This window comes from Rhinoderma darwinii, chromosome 4 (assembly GCF_050947455.1).
Source record: "Rhinoderma darwinii isolate aRhiDar2 chromosome 4, aRhiDar2.hap1, whole genome shotgun sequence".
NCBI classification, from domain to species: Eukaryota; Metazoa; Chordata; class Amphibia; order Anura; family Rhinodermatidae; genus Rhinoderma; species Rhinoderma darwinii.
The window spans coordinates 358937627-358957843 of record NC_134690.1 but is presented as its reverse complement, the minus strand read 5'-3'; the positions used below and the strand labels follow the sequence as shown (position 1 = coordinate 358957843).

Sequence of the window (20217 nt, the reverse complement as noted above, 5' to 3'; positions counted from 1 at the left end):
TCTATAGAGAACCTTATGATAAAAATGCCACACCCAGAGCATGCTGTGTTTTTTTTGAATAAGAACACCACTGACAAAAAAAATCAATGGAAGCGCCACAAACCAAAATTCAGTTGTATGTACTGCATTTTATATTTCACTATAGACAATGTAACGTCTGGACGCATCAAAAACCGCCATGGCAAAATGCTGTATGTGTGGATTTAGACTCAAGGCATCTACAACGCGGGGGAAAAAACGCCACAACTTTGCTAATTTTTAATTATACTTTTTAACAATTCCATCTTTAGCATTGCCATCTCTTAGGCTACGTGCACACGCTGCGTAATTTGGTGCAGAAAATCTGCATCAAAACCACAGGTAATTTTAATGGTGCGTCATTTGCATTTTGATGCGGAAACAGGCGCTGATTTTATGTTGCGAATTTTGGTGCGTTTTTATAAACTTGCCCGATCCAATTCTTAGACGGAAACGGCTGATTTTAAAATACGCACCGCAGGTCACTTTACGTGCGGAAACATTCTGCAACGTTTAGATGAGCTTATTTGAACTCATTTACTTTGCTGGTACTGTATTGAGCTGTGGATTTGCTGCAGGAAATCTGCGTGGCAAATCCGCACGTAATACGCATTGTGTGCGTTTGGGCTTAGTGTGTATTCACACAGTGCGCGTGTTTTCTGCGCGACTGAAACCCGCACTGAGAAATGCATGTGTTTTTACTGCTATTTTGCGGTTAGCACACATCACCGTAAAACCGCATGCGTTTTTCGGTCCAGTTTTTGGCCGCTTGCTCACAAAATCGCACCGTGTGAGTACTCTTACTAGTTTGTGTTGTCATTTTCATTGAACAAATTGTGGAAGCCCTAAAGTCCGCAACTAATTTTTATTTTATTTTTTCATAGAATGTTGATATCTTGAAAGATCCAGAAACCGTAAAACAACTTGGCAGCATTTTAAAAACAAATGTAAGGGCATGTAAAGCAGTCGGTCACCCTTTTGTTATTCAACTTGGAAGAATTTACTTGGATATGTTAAATGTGTACAAGTGCCTAAGTGAAAATATTTCTGCAGCTATTCAAGCAAATGGTAAGCATGATCAATTTTTAATCTGATGGGAATCCAAGACTATGTTCACACATCGCGCATTTGTTGCGGAATCCACAAAAATTCTGCAACAAAAGACATTACAATTAAGTGAATGGGTTTTAACAAACCATAGTGGTTTCTAGGCATGCTGCTGATTTTCAGATCCGCAGCATGCCCAATCTGTTGCAGAAATTGAGCGAATTTACCCTTCACCAAAATCTTCATGTAACACATGTGGATTTTGGAGGCTGTTTCACGCCACTTTGTGTGAACTTGGCCTAAGGGTCTGTTCACAATAGTGTCGGGCTTCCGTTCATGGGTTTCGTTCGACCTTTCCGTCCGATGAACGGAAACCATAGCTTCCGTTTGCATTACCATTGATTCCAATAGGAATGCATCCGTTGCAATTGGTTTCCGTTACATAATGTTTGTTTTCTACGGAAACAATAGTGTAGTCATATGCGCTATTGTTGCCGGTTAAAAAAAAAAAAAAAAGGAAACCTTACGGAACGCAATCAAATTGCAACAGAAGCATTAGCATTGAAATCAATGGTAATGCAAACGAAAAGCTATGGTTTCAGTTTAGCTTTCCGTTCATCGGTTCCTCTGATGGAAAGGTCGAACGGAAGCACGACGCTGATGTGAACCCAACCTAACACATTAGAAATGGAGATCATCCTTTTTGCGTTTAATTAAAAAAAAATAAAAAATTCTTTTGTTGCAGGTGAAATGGTCACAAAGCAACCTTTGATACGCAGTATGAGAACAGTTAAAAAAGAAACTTTAAAACTGATTTCTGGCTGGGTGAGCAGGTCGAATGACCCCCAAATGGTAAGTGTTTATATTTCCATGTGTCGTGCACCCACAAGGCTTCGTTCACATCTGCGTTGGGGTTCCGTTCTGACATTCCGTCGCAACGGGACCCTGAGCAGACACAAATGGACACAGACGGAAACCAGATGTTTCTGTTTTTATCACCATTGATTTCAATAGTGACTGAGCACGTGCCCGTGGTTTCCGTTTGTGTTGTGCACCGGACCCGTCGTTTTGCCGGAAGCAAAAGCAATAGTCGACTACGCTATTGCTTCTGGCAAAGCGACGAGTCCGGTGCACAACAGACACAAACGGAAACCATGGGCACCGGATCCGTCACCATTGATATCAATGGTGATGGAAAGGAAACCTCCGGTTTCCATCAGTGTCCGTTTGTGTCTGCTCAGGGTCCCGTTCTGACGGAAACCTCAGACGGAACGTCAGAACGGGACCCCAACGCAGATGTGAGCAAAGCCTTACACTGTTTACTTTTGTTATAACCTCAGACGTGTTTCATGTAATCAAATTGGTTAAAGTCTACTAAAGCTTCTGAGAGCATGCTCATTGATACTATGGGGGTCATTGCTAGTCACAAATTGCGCTAAACAATAGAATAAATACTGCGCTAAATATATTCATTTTATACTCCCTTTTAGAGAGAAATAGGGAAATGGCTAAGCAGACTTATTTTATTTATTTCTTCAACATATTAATGTTCATGTACACCAGCCACGACGTTGCTTGAAGAGTACCGGTCATCTCCTCAATGTCTGTTTTCGTAAATAATTGTTTTGCCCATGAAATAACAATTCTGGGGCATCTTTTCTTCGATTTCTGCGTTGTCGTGCTTCTTTTATACCTGCTAGAAATTTATGAATAAATTGAAAACTGGGTGTCGTTACACATATTGACACTCTCCCATTACTGCTGACATTCTGACTATGTCGGGACACACCACTTTGACAAGTTAAATGGTAACACCCAGTTGTCATTTTAATACATTTCTAGGAGGAATAATAGAGGAATGGCACAACGCAGAGTTGTAAGAAAATGTATTCCAGAATTGTTTTATGGGAAGTAGTTACTAAAAGATGTGTCGGGAGAGGTGACAGTGACTCTTTAACAGAGAAAAGTGCTTTACATGCCTAGCATGTTGCGACAAATGTATATGATGTATTTTATCTTAATACGTTAGCTCCATTTTCCATCCTGTAAATTGATGTGTCCTATGACAGGCTTGATATAACCCCCTCCCCAAACACATACACACCTCCCGTGTCCTAAGGTTGCCCATATGAGCAGCGGCGTTGTCATGGGGTCTTTGACTGCACGGCTTGAACATGGTGTACGAGCACAATGTGTATATGGGCACCCTGAAAAGAATACACAAGTATAGATTTGTCTTACTCAATCCACCCGGTTTGCATGAAAAGTTGCTCTCCCTTCTATTTGTAGAAGTAAACTGTTTCAGAGATAATGCACTATACAATGTTTCACTAATGATTTAGCATAACCATTTTCATTATTTCAGTAGGCAAGAATTTCTGTCAAACTGAACTGTTTTTAAATGTGTGGGGGTTTTTTGTTTTGTTTTTTTCTTGTACTAAGGTTGGAGAAAACTTTGTCCCCCCTTTGTTGGATGCTGTTCTTATTGATTACCAGAGAAATGTTCCTGCTGCCAGGGAGCCTGAAGTACTTAGCACAATGGCTACTATTGTAAACAAGCTCGGAGGCCATATTACAGCTGAAATACCTCAAATATTTGACGCTGTTTTTGAATGCACGTTAAATATGATCAACAAGGTAAATAAAGTTTGTTTCTTTTTTGTTTTTTTTTCAACAGCTATGTTTCTTTTTATGTAACTGGTGTTTTGTTTTTTTTTTGTTACTAAATGAGCTTGCCAAGCTAGTTATTACCACTCTTGCCTTAACAACCGGCACATAGCCTTTTCACGTCGGCACTTCAAAAATGTTCCCGCATCGGGCAGAGTGCTCCTGAAGCCCAGGCTGTTGCTATCAGCTTTGAGCTTCAGGGCAACGATCAGAGACCACTACCAGTGGTCTCCGATCATATTTAACCCCTCGGATGTGGCAGTCCATGGCGACCGCTGCATTGGAGTGTTTTTTGTGCGAAGGGGTTTCCCCTCACCCCACCGGCACACCCGCTTACCTCGACAGGCATAATACACTGCAATACAGAAGTATTGCAGTGTATTATAAAGCGATCAAAAGATCGCATAGTAAAGTCCCCCAGTGGGACTAAAAAAAAATGTAATAACGTTTTATAATGAACCAAAAAAAGAAGTTCCACGTAAAAAAAAATACATTGAAAACCCACTTTTTCCCCTTACAAAAATTCTTATGAAATAAGTTACATATTTGATAACCCCCCTCCCCCCGTCTGTAACGACCCCAACTATAAAACTATTGCATTATTTAACCCGCACGGTGAACGGCGTGAAAAATAAAATACATGCCAGAATTGCTATTTTCTGTGAATCGTGCTTTCAAAACAATTTGATAAGTGATCAAAAAGTCGCATGTACTCCAAAATAGTACCAATAAAAACTACAAGTAGTCACGCAAAAAAAGCCCTCATACAGCGGTCTTCAGAGCCATAACTATTTTTCTTCTGATATGGCGACACAAAAACATTTAGAAAGCGTTTACTGTGTAAAAAAAAGAGATAAATTTGCTGTTGGCGCAATCGTAACGACCTGCTAAATAAAGTTATTTGGGCAACACGGTAATCGGTGTAAATTTAAGGGTATATGCACGCGCTTACTAAAAAAAACATTTGAAAATACGGAGTTTTCAAAGGAAAACAACTCCTGGTTTTCAGAAGGTTTTTTTTGGGCAACTTGCATTTTTTCCGGACGTTTTTGGAGCGGTTTTTCAATAGTCAACGAAGAACTGCTCCCAAAACGGCTCGAAGTGACATGCATTTTTTTGCGGAGGTTTCTTTTACGTGGACCTTTTCGCAACGGCCATGTAAAAAAACACCCCACTGGAACAGAACACCGTATTTACATGGGCAGATGTTTGATGTCTGCTTCCGATTTTTCGGCCGAACATAAGTCGTGCGTACATACCCTCAGACACGAGTGGTGAAATTTCAGGCGTTTTTCACAATTACCCCACCAAATAAGTTCATAAAAGTTAAGCAATAAATTAGAAGTACCCCAAAATGGTGCTATTTTAAAAATACAACTTGTCACGCAAAAAACAAGTCCTTATACGTCTGTCGACAGAAACATAAAAAAAAAGTTTTATAGATCTTTCAATGCGGCGATGGAAACTTTAAATTGCTGGGTCATTAAAGTTTTCAAATACCTTCGATATTAAGGGGTTAGAGGATCGGTCTCCTGACATGTCTTTGTATTCCCCGTAAAATAGTTCTAGGTCACTTAAAACTACGTTGTGCCGTTTCTCTGTTCATTCTAAAATTTATGAATACATTGACAACTGGGTATTACACATACTGACAAAGGCTATGTAAACCTTTTTGAAGTTGGTTTTATAACCAGTATATAATGTGATTTTGAGCAACTTTTAAATAGGTTTTTAGTAAAAAAAAAAAAAAAAACTATTGTTTTTAACATTTAGAGATAAAGCTTCTATGAGATGGAGATATCATCTATATCGATCTAGAGATACAGCAATATATCTCGCTCGCTCTATCTTGCGGTCTGGGCCGAATCACGTCTGCAGGACTGACTGCTTCGGTGGGCACTGGTTGGATCCAACGATCTATCACATCTAGTTTCATGAACTTATGTGAGCGATAACCGGTGGATCGTGCGTGTCTGACACGCAGGACCAGTGCTCACTGAGGCCTGCAGACCTGACGTGTTCAGCTTAGAATCTGTATCTTGCCGTCTATGTATACTGGATACATAAAAGCTGTATCTTAAAGTAAAAAATGTTTTTAATAAAAACCTATGTAAAAGCTGTTAAATCAAAGCTGTTTTGTAAAATAAAAATTTTACTTCAAATGTTTAAATAGCTGTTAAACATAAGAGGAATGGCAAAACGTAGAGTTCTAAAAGTATGATCTAGAATATTTTGTTCTCGTTCGGATCATTGAGAGGACAGACCATGGGTATATTATTTTTGTCACTAGGAGGCCTGACACGAAGATTTAAAAGTGCTAGCCTGTCCTACAGGATATACCCCACCAACAGACACTGGGCTTATTCAGTGTTTGCTCTGTCCATAGGAGTCAGATGTTCCTGCTGGTTCAGCAGATTGTCAGGGTTTTTTTATGTTTGTTTATTTTTTTCCACTTTAGGTGGGAAGGTGGGCTCAGTGTCAACCCCACTGCGCTGCTGTCCGCCTGCCAATGAAGACAAGAGCATAAGCTCCTCTGTCGCCCACCAGCCTCAGGGGCACCTCTTTTCTACGGCTTCCCATCTGTGTCCCGCCTCACCTGAGGGAATGCCCTTGCTGGTCTCTAAATTGGGAGCAACAAAAATGGACCTGGAGCAGAGGGGTAAGGAGACCCACCTCCCCACCAACCATTACTGGTTTTTACGCCTGCACTAAATACAGTGCCAGGTTTTCATGTGGTCAACCTACTTCTCTGTGCAATACATGCCGGCCCCCTAACTAAGCGTCTCTGCCACGCCGCAGTTTTGCCCACGCCTAGTGATGTAGGGGCCAAATTTGAGCTGCAGCTACCCCCCTATGTCCCATCCCCCCCAGAGAGGCTTTGTCAGAAGGAGAGGTTTTTGATTCCTAATCAGAGCTGGATGTGGAACAGTCTCTTTGAGGTGAAACCTTCTTTCACCAGAATAATTCTTCCGCCAACCTAAACTGTTCTGTATCCCTTTCCGGAGGACGTCTCTTCAGAATGGTCTAAATCAACAGTGGTGGACCCCCTTGTCTCCTGCTTGGCCAGGACAACCATCATACCGATGGTGGATGCATCATCTATCCACTGGACTGCTGTCAAGTTTTGTTCTTATTCCATCCCTAGGTATTCCTTTGAGGCTGCAGGCTTCACCCTGTGCCCAAATTTTGCTTTCGCTTGAAACAGCAGGGCTTCCAACGAGTGGACCAGACCACTCCGCCATGGCATTCTTTCAGGAGGAACTGGTGGAACTCTCACCAACTGTCTAGCGCGACAAAATTTCTGTGTGAAGCATCTCTGGATGTTGGACAACTAGTAGCCCATGCTATTGCTTCCATCATCGCCATCCGAAAGAATGGCTTGGCTCAAGTGCTGATCTATAGACACAGCTTCTAAACAACCCTTAAACTGTTCTTCCATTCGCAGGAGTCGATCATCTCGAGCTACAGGCAGAAAGAGCTGTCACTTACGCCAGAAGTACTGGTTTTTACGCCGTTTCGTCGGTTCACCGCTCCTTTGTCCACCAGACAGCAATCTTGAAGAACAGACCTTCCTTCGACCTTCCAGGCTACCAAGGGTCGACTGAGTGTAGTCTCTCTCTCTCACCTGGTTTTCAACCAGATTTGCTCCAGGTGAGCCATGCTGAACATGGACTTGGTGGTGTGCAAATTTAATCACAAGGTCCCCCTTGCTCATTCAACCAAGCTTGGAGTCCGAGGCGTATGCCTCGACGCCCTAGTGCCTTTGTGGGTTTGCTTCAGTCTCTTGTACCTATTCCCTCTTCTGCCCTGGCTTCGCAGATAGATTAAGGCCAAAGGGATTTCCACAATTCTCTTGTCCATTGACCTCTAAATCTGATCCAACTTTATTTTGCAGAGGGTTGCTCACTCTGCCCCCTTATTGATCCCGGGATCCTCCATGGGACTGCCAACTTGGTTCTGGATGTTTTATAATTTGCTTCATTTGAGCCTCTACCAGAGATCTCTCTGCACCTTCTCTCCTGAAATTTTGGTTTTCCCGGTAGTTGTAAAAACCTGTTCTTGGCTCTTAATCAGGATAAGGTGGTTCTCTTTACAGCCCCCTCCCTCCTTGTCCAAGGTGAACGCCTTCTTTCACCTAAATGGAGATATTGCACTACTGTCTTTTTGTCTGAGTCCAGTTCGTCTGAGGGAGCGTTTTCTTCACAACCTGGATGTTTTTTACACATTGCAGGTTTAAATCTCCCTCACTGCTTCTTTCCGCAGGTCGGATTCTTTGTTTATCGTCCCAGACACTCCATGGAAGGGTCTGACGGCCTCTAAGGCTACACTCGCCTGCTCGATTCTCTTTGCTATTGGTGAGGCCTACCAGGTCATTGGAAGGGAACCCCCCTCTTTGGGATTTTGGCTCACTCCACTAGTGTAGTTGTAGTTTCCTGGGCTGAGTGCCATCAGGCTTCTGCGCTTCAGGGATGCAAGGCGGATGCCTTCTTTGCACACTTTTAGTCAGTGCTTACCGGAAAGACTGAATGAGAAATATATTGTAGGAGGGATTACAACCTTCTTTTTTTTTTTTTTTTAACCCTCATATGCCTACGTTCTGCCCTTGTCTCCCATGAATTGTGTGTAGTGAAAAAAAATCCACTTTTCATGTGCCATACAAGTATTTACTGAAAGATAAATCAAGGTGTCATTCACTCATAGCAAACTAATATCTTGAAAAATCTAAATATAAGAATTTGATTTATATAGTAATTTAAGATTCATTTAAATGAAATCTGAAAATCCTTTTGTCAGACACAAAAACTTAATGCGGGTTTTGATTTTTTTTTAAATTCATTTAAAAACTGCGTCAAAAATTGCTCCGAACGGACTATGCATATTTTTCCGCCTCCCCATTGCCTTCAATAAAATTCACAAGCGCAATCCGCCCCAAGATAGGGCATGGCGCTTTATTTATTTTTTCTTCATCAGCGGATCAAAACCACCTGCAAAAAGGAACACTTATTGAAATAAATAAAGGGAAGTTTGGGGAATTATTTTGCCTCTGATTCCAAAGCGGTTTCAGTGTCAAAATCGGCAGGAAAAAAATGCTTTGTGATTTGTGCCTAGATGAAAAATGTCCTGGAGAATAGCCACATTTTGCATGTGTACATATAATGCATAGTTAGACTAGTTTCCATCTTTGAATACTGTCATGTGACTGATCTAGCGCTTCCATTATTTTCGTTGTTCTGTTTCTATGAAGGAACAGAATAATGGAAATGCTAGCGCAAAAGCGAACAGAACTTTAAATTATCATATATTTTTTTTATATATTCTGTCCAGGACTTTGAGGAATATCCAGATCACCGGACAAACTTCTTCTTGCTCTTACAAGCTGTAAATTCGCATTGTTTCCCTGCATTCTTGGCCATTCCCCCAGCACAGTTTAAGCTGGTTTTGGACTCCATAATCTGGGCTTTCAAACACACAATGCGAAACGTTGCAGACACAGGTATGTAAAGATCACATCAAACCTCTCCTCTCACTCTTTAGTCTTCTTTTAGCATAAGTGGTTTTATTGTGGCTTCCAACACAACACCTCTGCAAGTTCTGTAACAATGATCTCTAGACCACCGGATCACTTTTAGGGTCTGTTTACACATCGTGGTCCTATCCCAGTTTTTGCAACTAATTTGATATAAATTCTGGCAAAAATCACAGTATTGCGACATGTGAATATGCCCTTAATATTTTACCTGATCTTGACTCGGCAGTTGCTTTTTATACAGTTTTTATGTTGCATAATAATTAGACAAAGTGACATTTTTAGATTGATACTATTTTGTTAATTCAAGACCTTCATTGTTTCTAATTCCAGCTGGATAAGCTTTCAAGTCACAAGTGTAGGTATGAACTGTCCTAAAAAGGCATTCTGGAAAGGGGCATTGACTTATACCCATATTTGTGATAGATTGATGAAGAATTGTGCTGCCTGCATTTACATTATTTTCTTTTGAACCTGAATTCTTCAAACGTCTACTTTCTTGTGTTGTTGAAATTCCTTATCAAAGGGGTTGTCCCATGAGAAATATTTCACCTATCTACAGGATAGTTGATAAATGTAGGTTGCTGCGGGTCTGACCACTGGCACCACCCAGCAATCATGAGAACGAGAGATCCATGTCACCAGTTTGACTGGAACCACGGGAGCAAACTACTGCTCCATATATTCAGTTTGGGAATGACGGAAATATCAGAGTACAGCGCTCAATAATCTCAGTCCCGTAGAGAATCATGTACTTGGAGACTATCGATGAAATGTAGTTGTTTTATCCATGCAAATGTTGTATGAAATTACTGCCACCTGTTTCCCTTCTTGTAATTTGCTGTCCATCCCCTCTGTCAAGCAAAGTTTTTCCCTGGCTGCAGAAGGTGAGATGGGAGTGTGACTTCACTGCCTGTCCATGCAAGTTTATGGAGAGGGGAGGGGGAACAGGAGGAGGGAGCAGAGTGAGTCAGCAACAGACATGCTGCATACAAATCAATGTAGAGGGAGGGAGCAGAGCAAGACAGACTGTTGGTAAGATTTCTGTCACCCCAGTACTGGATTACTGCTGTATAATCTCTATGTGGCTGCAGCTTCAGTATATGTGATAGGAGAGCAGGATTCTCCTTTTCTATCTCTGTGCAGTGTATAGAAGACATGATAACCGTTGGGCTCCAACCACTAGTTCAGACTGCTGGGAATCCGAGCTAAATAATGGCACATAAGTCCTATAATGGCCATAAATAGTGTTATTCCTCATGTAAACACACCAACTTATTCTGAAAAGTTAGGTACGCATTAAACAATTGGATATTTTTCTTACTTAGTCATTGTCATTTTCAGGATTACAGATCCTTTACACTTTACTGCAGAATGTTGCTCAGGAGGAAGCTGCGGCACAGAGTTTCTATCAAACATACTTCTGCGATATATTACAGCACATCTTTTCTGTCGTGACCGATACCTCTCATACAGCTGGTAAGTATTTTATGTACATTTGTATGCTTTTACCTTACATTCAAATTAGAAGTGTGTGTGTGTGCCATTGCAAGACTTACCACCATTAGCATGACTGCAGAGTCTGGAATGGAATGATTTGAAGTTTCCTGCTGCCAAGTGAGATCTTCAGTTACCATTAAATCCCTAGTTGTAGCTGCATGTTTATGTAATGTACATTGCAGTGCAAATGGTCTTGGTGTTCAGCATGTAGTACTGAAAAGTTAGGCTATGTTCACACGCTCAGGATTTTCCATAAATGGCAGAAATAAGAGGCCGATGCCTGTATTTCTGCCACAGATGTGCCAGTGGTTTAACCCCATTGTAATTCAATTGAGCTAATCCGCTGCTTTTCTATCCAAAATCCATACAAATAAAGCACATGCTGCAGATTGTAAAATCTGCAGAGCGGTCATCATTCAAAACAGGTTTTTTGTTTTTTTTTTCTTTTGCATGTGAATTAGGGTATAAAATACCCCATTAACTGGCATTTGAAGTAGAATGTCCACAAATTTCATGAAATCCTGAATGTGTGAATATGGCCATACGAAACATTCAAATACTTTGCTTTAATTCCTCACTTTTTTCAAGACCTGTTACTTTGTTATGCAAAAGTATTGTAGCGTTAAATAAAACGTCTGTTATTTTTTCGTAGGTTTAACAATGCATGCTTCAATTCTGGCATACATGTTTAACTTGGTAGAGGAAGGAAAGATAAATGCACCATTGAATCCTGCAACCCCACCTAATAACCAAGTATTTATTCAGGAATATGTGGCCAATCTTCTAAAATCTGCATTTCCTCATTTGCAAGAGTAAGTAATTTAATGTGTAACACTACTGTGGTCCAAGGAAACTAAAGCAAGATTTCCATTATGCATAATATACATTGGAACTGGATCTTTCACAAGAAATTTGGTCTGGATAAGGGGGTGGGCTTCTCAAAGAGGTGGTCTTTTGGAGAGTTTTCACTGTATAATGTATTTTTCTTTTTAAAAAAAAAAATCTGAACTTCAGGAGCACCCTGTGTTGCAGTTACCTGATGCCCCAGTAAGAGCTGTTAAACCTGCCCTCGTGTAGATGTCCTAGCGTTACAGGACAGCTTTACACGAAGCCTATTGAGCTTTTCATGCAAAAAGTTTACCGTCCGATGCCAATTAATTATGCCAATGAAGTAATACAGGAAACAAAAATTCTTTTGATTTCTTTAGTTACATACAAACTTTCCAATATCTATCAAAACTCCCTAATCTACAGGTCACCCCTAACATTATTATTGAGCTATAAGGAAAACCGTGTAGAGGATGTTAAATAGTTAGGACCATATCACCTATTCTTTGATAATATATGTAGAGATCCATTTATGCCACTTCATTTGCACATTAAACCCTAAACCTGAAAATGAATAATAAAGGGGTCCTGGCTTATTGTTCCCAGTTCCCTATTGCAGACAGCAGTGGTAAAATCTTCAGCAGCCAGTTGCCTCACTTATATATAACTGTTTATACATTGGAATGTAAGAGTTTATGATTTATTTCCAGTAAGTGAGATTAGGCTGATCCTCCGACTTCCACACCATTCTGAAAATTTACCAGTGGAAAAAAATTACTAAATTTTCTTTTTTCCTCCGAGCGGCTTTTGGTTGCTTGCGGGGGAAAAAAGTGCCATGCCCTTTCGCTCCGCCTTTGACCTGCCATTTAAATCAATGGGAGGCAAGAAAAATCTGCTTCAAAAAATTCCTGAAGACGTTTTGAGCACAATTTTGTGCTGCCTGACAAAATAACGCTGTGTGAACACCCCCCCTCCCCCATAGGCTATCACAAAAGCCACTCTGTCACAGCAGTATTTTGTTTGTCTTTGTTAGCCAAAACAAGTATTGGGTCAAAACACGGAAGAGTTACAAACGTTTCTATTATACGGTTTTCTGTTTATATTTCACTCCTGGTTTTGGCTTCCCAATATACTAGTCAAAATAATGCTGTGTGAAGAGGCTAAGGCGGGATTCACACGACCGGGTCGTTCCCGAGCCCAAGTGTCGGCCGGTAAATTCGGCCGTTTTGCCCGGCCGGTTTGCATAAAGTTATGCATCCGTGCCGGGCAGATCCGGACAGTGACATCAGCGGCAACTCCTGAAGGGGAATCCCGATGTGTTCGGGGATTCTGCTTCAGGAGTTTCCCCTGATGTCACTGCCCAGATATGGACAGAGACATAAAGCGCTCTGTCCAGGAGCGGAATCCCCGAAAACACGGGGATTCCGCTCCTTCAAGGAGCTAAAGTGCGGCTAGCAGAGCGGGGAGATACCTCCCCGCTCTGCTATAGTGGCGTCGCTGCAGTAGTAGCAGCCGCAGCAGCTGCTGCTACTAGCGGCGCCATCGAAGGTGTCGCCGGGCCAGGAAAACAAGCAGGGGACGGGAGCCAGCGCAGCGCTCCCTTCGAACTGCTGTACACCCCGGCCCTGCCACACCGTGTGCAGCGATGCCATTCGTCAGAATGGCATCAACTCCTCCTCCTCACATGCACTCTGCGCTGTGAGGAGGAGGAGATAGAGTGCAAGCGCCGGGAAACCCGGCCATCACTCGGAACACATTTCGGTGATGGCCGTGTAATACCCGGCCCCATAGACTTCTATGGGGGCCGGGTACCCGGGCGAAGATAGAGCATGTCCTATTTTTTGACGGCCGGATTTCCCGGCCGTCAAAAAATCGGTCATGTGAATAGCCCCATTAGGGGTCTATTATTCCTAATGCAGCTGGGTGCCGGCCGATTATGAACGGCCGGCACCCGGCCGGGAAACCCTGCCGTGTGAATGAGGCCTTAGAGTATTAGAAACCTAGTACAAAAAGTCCTAACATCTCGGGAGTGGCTTGGCCAAGTCTGGTGTCCTAAGGAAAGACATTGAGAGGGATTCAAGATGGCAAATTGTGCTTAAACACTGCCTTCGTTGTAAATACAGAGAGAACATTGCGTTTGGGATTAGTAAATGAAAGAAACCCCATGCCATCTTTAATTAGTTGATCAGCATTTTCCCCAAACATATCTAGAAGGGAGTATAATTGTCCCACAGAGGGGGCTTTGAGTGACACACGATAAACAATCTATCCAGCTTCACCACCACCACTTCTAAAGGAGAAGCAGAGGGAAACCCAGGGTTATATTGGAATAAATCAGGTCTTCATATGAACCCACTGGCCCTCCTGCCAAAGCTGTGGCAGCATTGTTCATATTCAAATCCAGCCGCTAATGGGCATAGACCAGTTAAGCTGCAGGGAAATAATTGTACATAGTAGGAGATGATAACCCACCACTGGTCTTAGCTACTCGTAAAGTGTGAAGAGCAAATCTGACCTCCGTGCCACAAATAGCTCTCAAAACCTGAGCAGCCTATGAAAAGAGGTTTGGGGGAAACCTTAAAATGCACATTAAGAGGGGGGGGATTGTCTTGAAAATATTGATCAAAAGTAATGGAGACCCATATCTAAGGGGTATTTTCTGCATTCTCTAACAGTGAGGCAACATTAAGGGATAGGTATTGCTTCGTATCACATAACAGACAAGTAAACCCAGATACTACATTGGGTTATTCCTTGTATGGGAATGTGGGAGGGCGGGGGCTTGGAGGGGACAGGAATATAAAAGAATGTATATTGGAATACTTTTATATTGTATATTGTGATTTAAATTGTATTGGGCTAATGTGGATTTTTCTCTCCTTAGTGCACAAGTTAAACTTTTTGTGACTGGCCTCTTCAGTTTAAATCAGGATATTCCTGCATTTAAAGAACACCTTAGGGACTTTCTTGTACAAATTAAGGTAAGCGCTTTTGTGTAGATTACTCACTTGGAATTCAGTGTCCTTTCGTGGTCTGTGGTTCTACAGTCTGTGGTGGTGTCCTGGGACTGATCCTTCTTGGCATGGGTTATTTTGAACATTATACTGTATATGTATTGGATGATTGTTTTTTTTTGTATCTATTACATAGGGGATAATTGTGCCTTTATAGGTACACTTGTATAGTACATACATACATACATACATACATACATACATACATACATACATACATACGCCCTTGACACAGTCTGCACATCCAGGTCATCCACCTCCTGTTTTGTGAAGTTCTTGTTGGCTCTAACTCACTTATGTATATTTTATAATGTATGATCAAATAAAGATTTTTATTTTTTTATATATATTTAAAAACCTGTCGTGTTTGTATATAGGTTTTGATTTAAGTATTTTTTGTTAGGTTTTCTATATTCAATATGAAGTTGCACATTATGTTTATAATAATTTATCCTGATATATATCCACACTTACAACCTGAATGATGTTCTTGTGATTTCCAACACAGGAGTATGCTGGAGAAGATACTTCCGACCTGTTTCTGGAAGAAAGGGAAACTGCCCTTCGGCAAGCCCAAGAAGAGAAACACAGACTTCAGATGTCCGTTCCTGGCATACTTAACCCACATGAGATTCCTGAAGAAATGTGTGATTAGATTTTAGAAGCCAAGTTATGCCGTTACTTTCCCTCCTCCTGCTGAACATCAGTTTTGTTCAGGAAAACATCACTTTGATTCTTGACCAAAACGATGCCAATTTGTAAATTGTCACCTAGTGCCCCTTTTTTTCTTATTCGTTTTTTGTATAACAGATTTTCTGTGAAATATCCTTCCATTGTTTAAAGCTTTGGTCATCTTTAGGTTTGCATGACATAAAGAATTAAGGCTTTTTTTATACATAAAAATTACTCTCCCCGTTTTGTGGCTGTGGGGTTAAGGGCGGTCAAATTTATTTAATACAAGTTTATTGCTGCAAAAGATTCCTTCTCCCCTATAGAATATCCACGTTTTTGATTGAGTTTTCTCTCTAGTGGGTAATGCAGCATAGAAGGAATGTCATGGAAATCAAAATCAACTTTGGGAGACAAGTAAGGCATTGCTGCATTCTCTGTAAAATGAGCAGGATTATTTTGAGTTAAAGTGTGTTAGACTAAATACATCAAGTTGGATAGACTTTTGCAGCAAGATCATGTGCATATCATCCCATTGTAAAGCAACTTTGGAAAGTATGGGAACACAGTACAGTTAGTTATTTTTACACATTTTTTTTGTTTTTGTGTGTGTGCTGTCGCTTTGTCGACAACAGCTTTTTGTTTTCCTCAATGAGGAGTGTTGCTCATTTGTGAGCCTTCATTAACGAGAAGTGAAATGGTTAAAAAAAAAAATAAATATTTATCCTGTTAGAGTAGGCTTGCATCTTTTTAACAACTCATAAAACTCTGGCTTTTGAGATGACTTGTACTAATTTACATTGTTTACCATGCTGTAGTGCTTTAAGAACACTACTACTTAAAAAGCAAAATAAACTTGGTTTACATTTATTTCTTGTCGTTTCTGAAACCGAGAAATACTATATATTTACTGCATATACCAATTTTGGGAGTTGTAATTTTATTTAATGAAATTAACGGCAACATATACAATTGAAACCTTTTACCTTACAAATGCAGTGGTAATACATTTTATCTACACTATTTTATCAAGAAAAAGAGAGAAACTGGATCGTGTGTGTGTGTGTGTGTGTGTGTATATATATATTTATATATAATACTTTTCTATGACTTTTGAATTAACCAGAATACCTCATAATCCATGTTCTATTTATACAGGTATAAAGGAATTATACTTTTATATTCATAATGCATTTAATTAAATTTTTTTAAATTGATGTCTGGATTTATAGACCATTTTACACACTTACTCAGCTGATAATACAGATCCATGCAAAAGCCATATTTTAGGGCCAATAACCGAATCTGATCCAGTCAGTACAAAACGGGAGAAAACTTTATGGCATCTCAATGTGAATCTTTCCTCTGTTTATAGAGCAAAAAGGAAGAGCTTATCTTTAACTTTTTCCCGTTCTCTCCCCCTGACAAATGACGTGGCCCATTTTACAACAGATATGGGGGGATTTGCTATGGTATGTCAGATCAAACTGAGGATTGGTGTGTGACTCGAGGGGGGATATTTTTCTAATATTTCCTTATGACTGTTTCAGTTTCCATTGAGCTTTTTGATCTTAAAAAAATAAATAAAATAAAGATGTACAGGAGAAGCACACATACTTGATTTTTTTTTGGGTGTTAATAAAAACTCAATCTTCTGTCACTACATATTCATGCCAGAAGGTCACAATTTTTGATTAAGCAACTTTAGACCACCACTGATTTCCATAACCATGAAACAATAGCTCCTTAGGTGCTGCTGAAAGCTCAGCTGCTGGAATTTTAACATTTTATACAATTCTTGTTTTTTTTAATTCTTATATAGCACTAACCTATTGTGCAGCACTGTACAGATTCCTGACCCTAATGGGGTACGTATGTACGGCACAGACTATCCCATAGAAGCCTATGGGTGCTTCTGTAAATATAGACGCCTACAGATGTAGACTGAAGCATTGCTATGCAAAATATTGGTGACCTAGTTTGCAGCCTTCTTTTTTTTTTTTTTTTTTTTTTTTTTTAGATGAAAATCCAGTTGTGATCATGGGGCCTAACTTATTATTATTTAATAGGCTAGAAACACACATGGGGGGGTGTTTTTATTAAGACTGGTGTTTCGTATGCCAGCCTTAATCCAAAGAAAATGTAAGTAAGATGCACCTAATTTATTAAGAGGCACACCCCTCTTAATAAATTCGGCACAACTCTGGTGGTGCACCAGAAAATCAAATCCAATTTTCTGAGCTGTGGAGCCCCTCCTTTTGCTAAGCCCCACCCACTGTTTGACAATTTTGGCATAAAAAAAAAAGTCTGGTTTTTTTTTTTCTTCCACAAATTACGCCAGTTTTCTGGCATAGAAAAAAAGTTGCAGAATGCTTCATAACTCCCACCCCCAAGTCTCCAAAAAAAGATTTTGGTGCAGTATTTCATGTGATAGCCGGGAGTGGATTAAAAGGAATGGAAAATGTAAAGGAAGAACTTAAACTGCAAAAAAGTCTGCAACAAACAATGTTGCCAGCCTTAGGCCCCCTGCACATGGGCGTAGTCCCGGTCCGTGATTCCGGACAGTCACCCTCATTTGTGGGCCATGCTCCCATTATAAAGTATGGGAGCACAGTCTGTAAAATCCCAAAAATAGGACGTCCTATTTTTTGCGGATGCTTTCTACAGCCCAGACACTTTCCCATAAATATACGGGAAGGTGTCCATGGGCAATAGAAATGAATGGGTCTGTACTTTGATCCGCAATTACGGTACATAATTGCGGACCAAAATTATCGCCGTGTGCGTGGGGCCTTAGAGGGCTTTTTTTTATTTTATTAATGTGGGAGGAAAAAGGTAAGATAACAGCAAATATGGTAACAGATCTAAATTGGTGGCAACAAAGGGATAATGATTTAAAAAACAAACTTAAACATTCTTGGCTAACTTTTTTTAAATTAGTTGCAGATTGGTGATAATGAACTGTAGACATCTAGTTGCCCTGCACCAGTCTCTGTAGAACATCCCCAGATTTCCCTCACACCCTTTCAGCGCTTTCCCTGCTCCATAAACCCCTCCTCTCTTTAGCCACTTTTGACCTTCCTGACAGCCTCCTTTTTCAAATCTGACGTTTCAGGTTTTCCCTGTTATTTCACACTGAATAACCACCTCCGTAAGTTGGAATCTGAGGGCATGCATGGAGAAAATATACCAGGAGACAAGTTGGTATACATCCTCCCTCAGTCAAGTAGGAAGTAAGAACTAAACTTTTTATTGAACAAAGAAAGAAACACAAGTTCCCTCCCTAGAGATGTGGGATGTGCTTAAGCCCCATTGGCGCCTCAGCTGTAAGTTCTACTGTACACTCCTCTTGCATTCCAGGGGCGGTGCCTCCATAGGCGTGTTCCTGATACATGGTCCATTTTGTTACATTCCAGTTCTTTGTGTAATATACCGGTAGAGATATATATATATATATATCTATGCAAGGATCATATTTTTGCAAATAATATACATGGTAATGATCCCTGACAGTCCCCCCTAAAAATATTATTACTCTATCCCTGAGTCTTGCCTATCAACCTACCACTGACCACTCGAACCAGGCGGGTAGGGGTTTTGGATTTCTTCACCAGCTTGAGACGAGCTACTCCTTATGAGTACCCCCCCCCCCCTTTGTTCCTGAACTTCCAAGGTTTCGGAGTGGTCCTAACTTTCCCTATTCTCCTCAGGACACAGGATGGTTGTCTTGGTATAATCTACAAACCGCTGCTGGTTGTAATATATATATATATATATATATATATATATAATTCAGTCTACATTTTATTAATGGTAATAATTGTCGCACTGTCACTTACTGTCCTAATGGGACTTCTACCCCTGCAGATATAACAGGTCATGGGCAGCATCTTCCCCAAACCTAAAGACACCCAGGTAACATAACCTCCGGGCTGTCATTGCTGCCATGTACTTCTTACATATGAGTGACAACAACCAGTGACCTTCACCTCACACCTCCACATAAAACTCCTCAGATTGTAATTTGCAGTGCCGCGGCATATTTACACACATTATAAACCTCAGACAACATAAACAATAGGGCCTCCACTAATAATATAATGCTATCGCCAATCTCATGCGATTACCCTCAGGTTTTGGGTCCCATCAGTTCATTGCCGGTCCTGTACATCATCATCATCCTCTTCTTCTCCTGTCTTCTGTGGAGTCAGACTGCACGGTGGTGTCCAGTGGGGGATTTATTACTATCCTCCACCTGATCACTTATTAAAATACTTGATACTGCTGACGGATTCACTCAGGTCTTTGGTCTTTACTTTGATCTTTCTGCTGTCATCAGGACTTGGTTTGGTCCTTCTCATCTTTCAGACACTGTCTTTTAGTATACGTCACCGGGCTGTACATAGCACCTCATGCTGTGAGCCTGGGGTGAGATACCACGTAGACTGATAAGTGTAGTTTTATTGTGACTACCACAAGCCCTCCGTATCTATCCTCTTCCTCTGGCAGGTTACTTGTCTGGGCGGCTGCTTAGAATTGTGACACTGCCGTCAGTTCATGATAAATGCGTTGTACTGGCTCAGGCTGCGCCTGCCGCAATTCGGTGATGGAGTTCATCATACTAAAAGTCTTTTAGTTCATATTTACTGGCACTGGCCGGGGACCCCCAACCCTTGTCAATTGTTAAAATAAATACTAATCTGGTGATAACATCATCCGCATACACTATAAATGTTGTTCTAAGTACATACAATAATAATGGCAGGCCCTTAAATGACATCAAACAAACACCTTTATATAAGAAAAACTTCTCTGTCCCACTGGACAGGGCACCTAGACAATGTGTAGTTACTGGGTACACTGTATTTGAACTTGGTGTCACACTTTCCAGCAGGCTTTATACCTTATTCTCAGCTGATTACCTGGAACATCTCCTATTCACAGAAA

At 40.8% G+C, this 20217-nt stretch overlaps 1 protein-coding gene across 1 annotated transcript in view; it reads left to right on the top strand.

Moving 5' to 3' along the window:
- Nucleotides 1–16140, top strand: part of XPO1 (exportin 1) — an 85704-nt gene extending 69564 nt beyond the window's left edge. The window contains exons 18-25 of the mRNA XM_075863009.1: nt 903–1086; nt 1811–1917; nt 3508–3702; nt 9058–9226; nt 10604–10738; nt 11412–11571; nt 14472–14568; nt 15110–16140. Of these exons, the coding sequence (XP_075719124.1) occupies nt 903–1086; nt 1811–1917; nt 3508–3702; nt 9058–9226; nt 10604–10738; nt 11412–11571; nt 14472–14568; nt 15110–15256 (1194 nt within the window). The 3' untranslated portion in view covers nt 15257–16140. The remainder of the gene's footprint in view (nt 1–902; nt 1087–1810; nt 1918–3507; nt 3703–9057; nt 9227–10603; nt 10739–11411; nt 11572–14471; nt 14569–15109) is intronic.
- The last annotated feature ends 4077 nt before the right edge of the window (nt 16141–20217 follow it).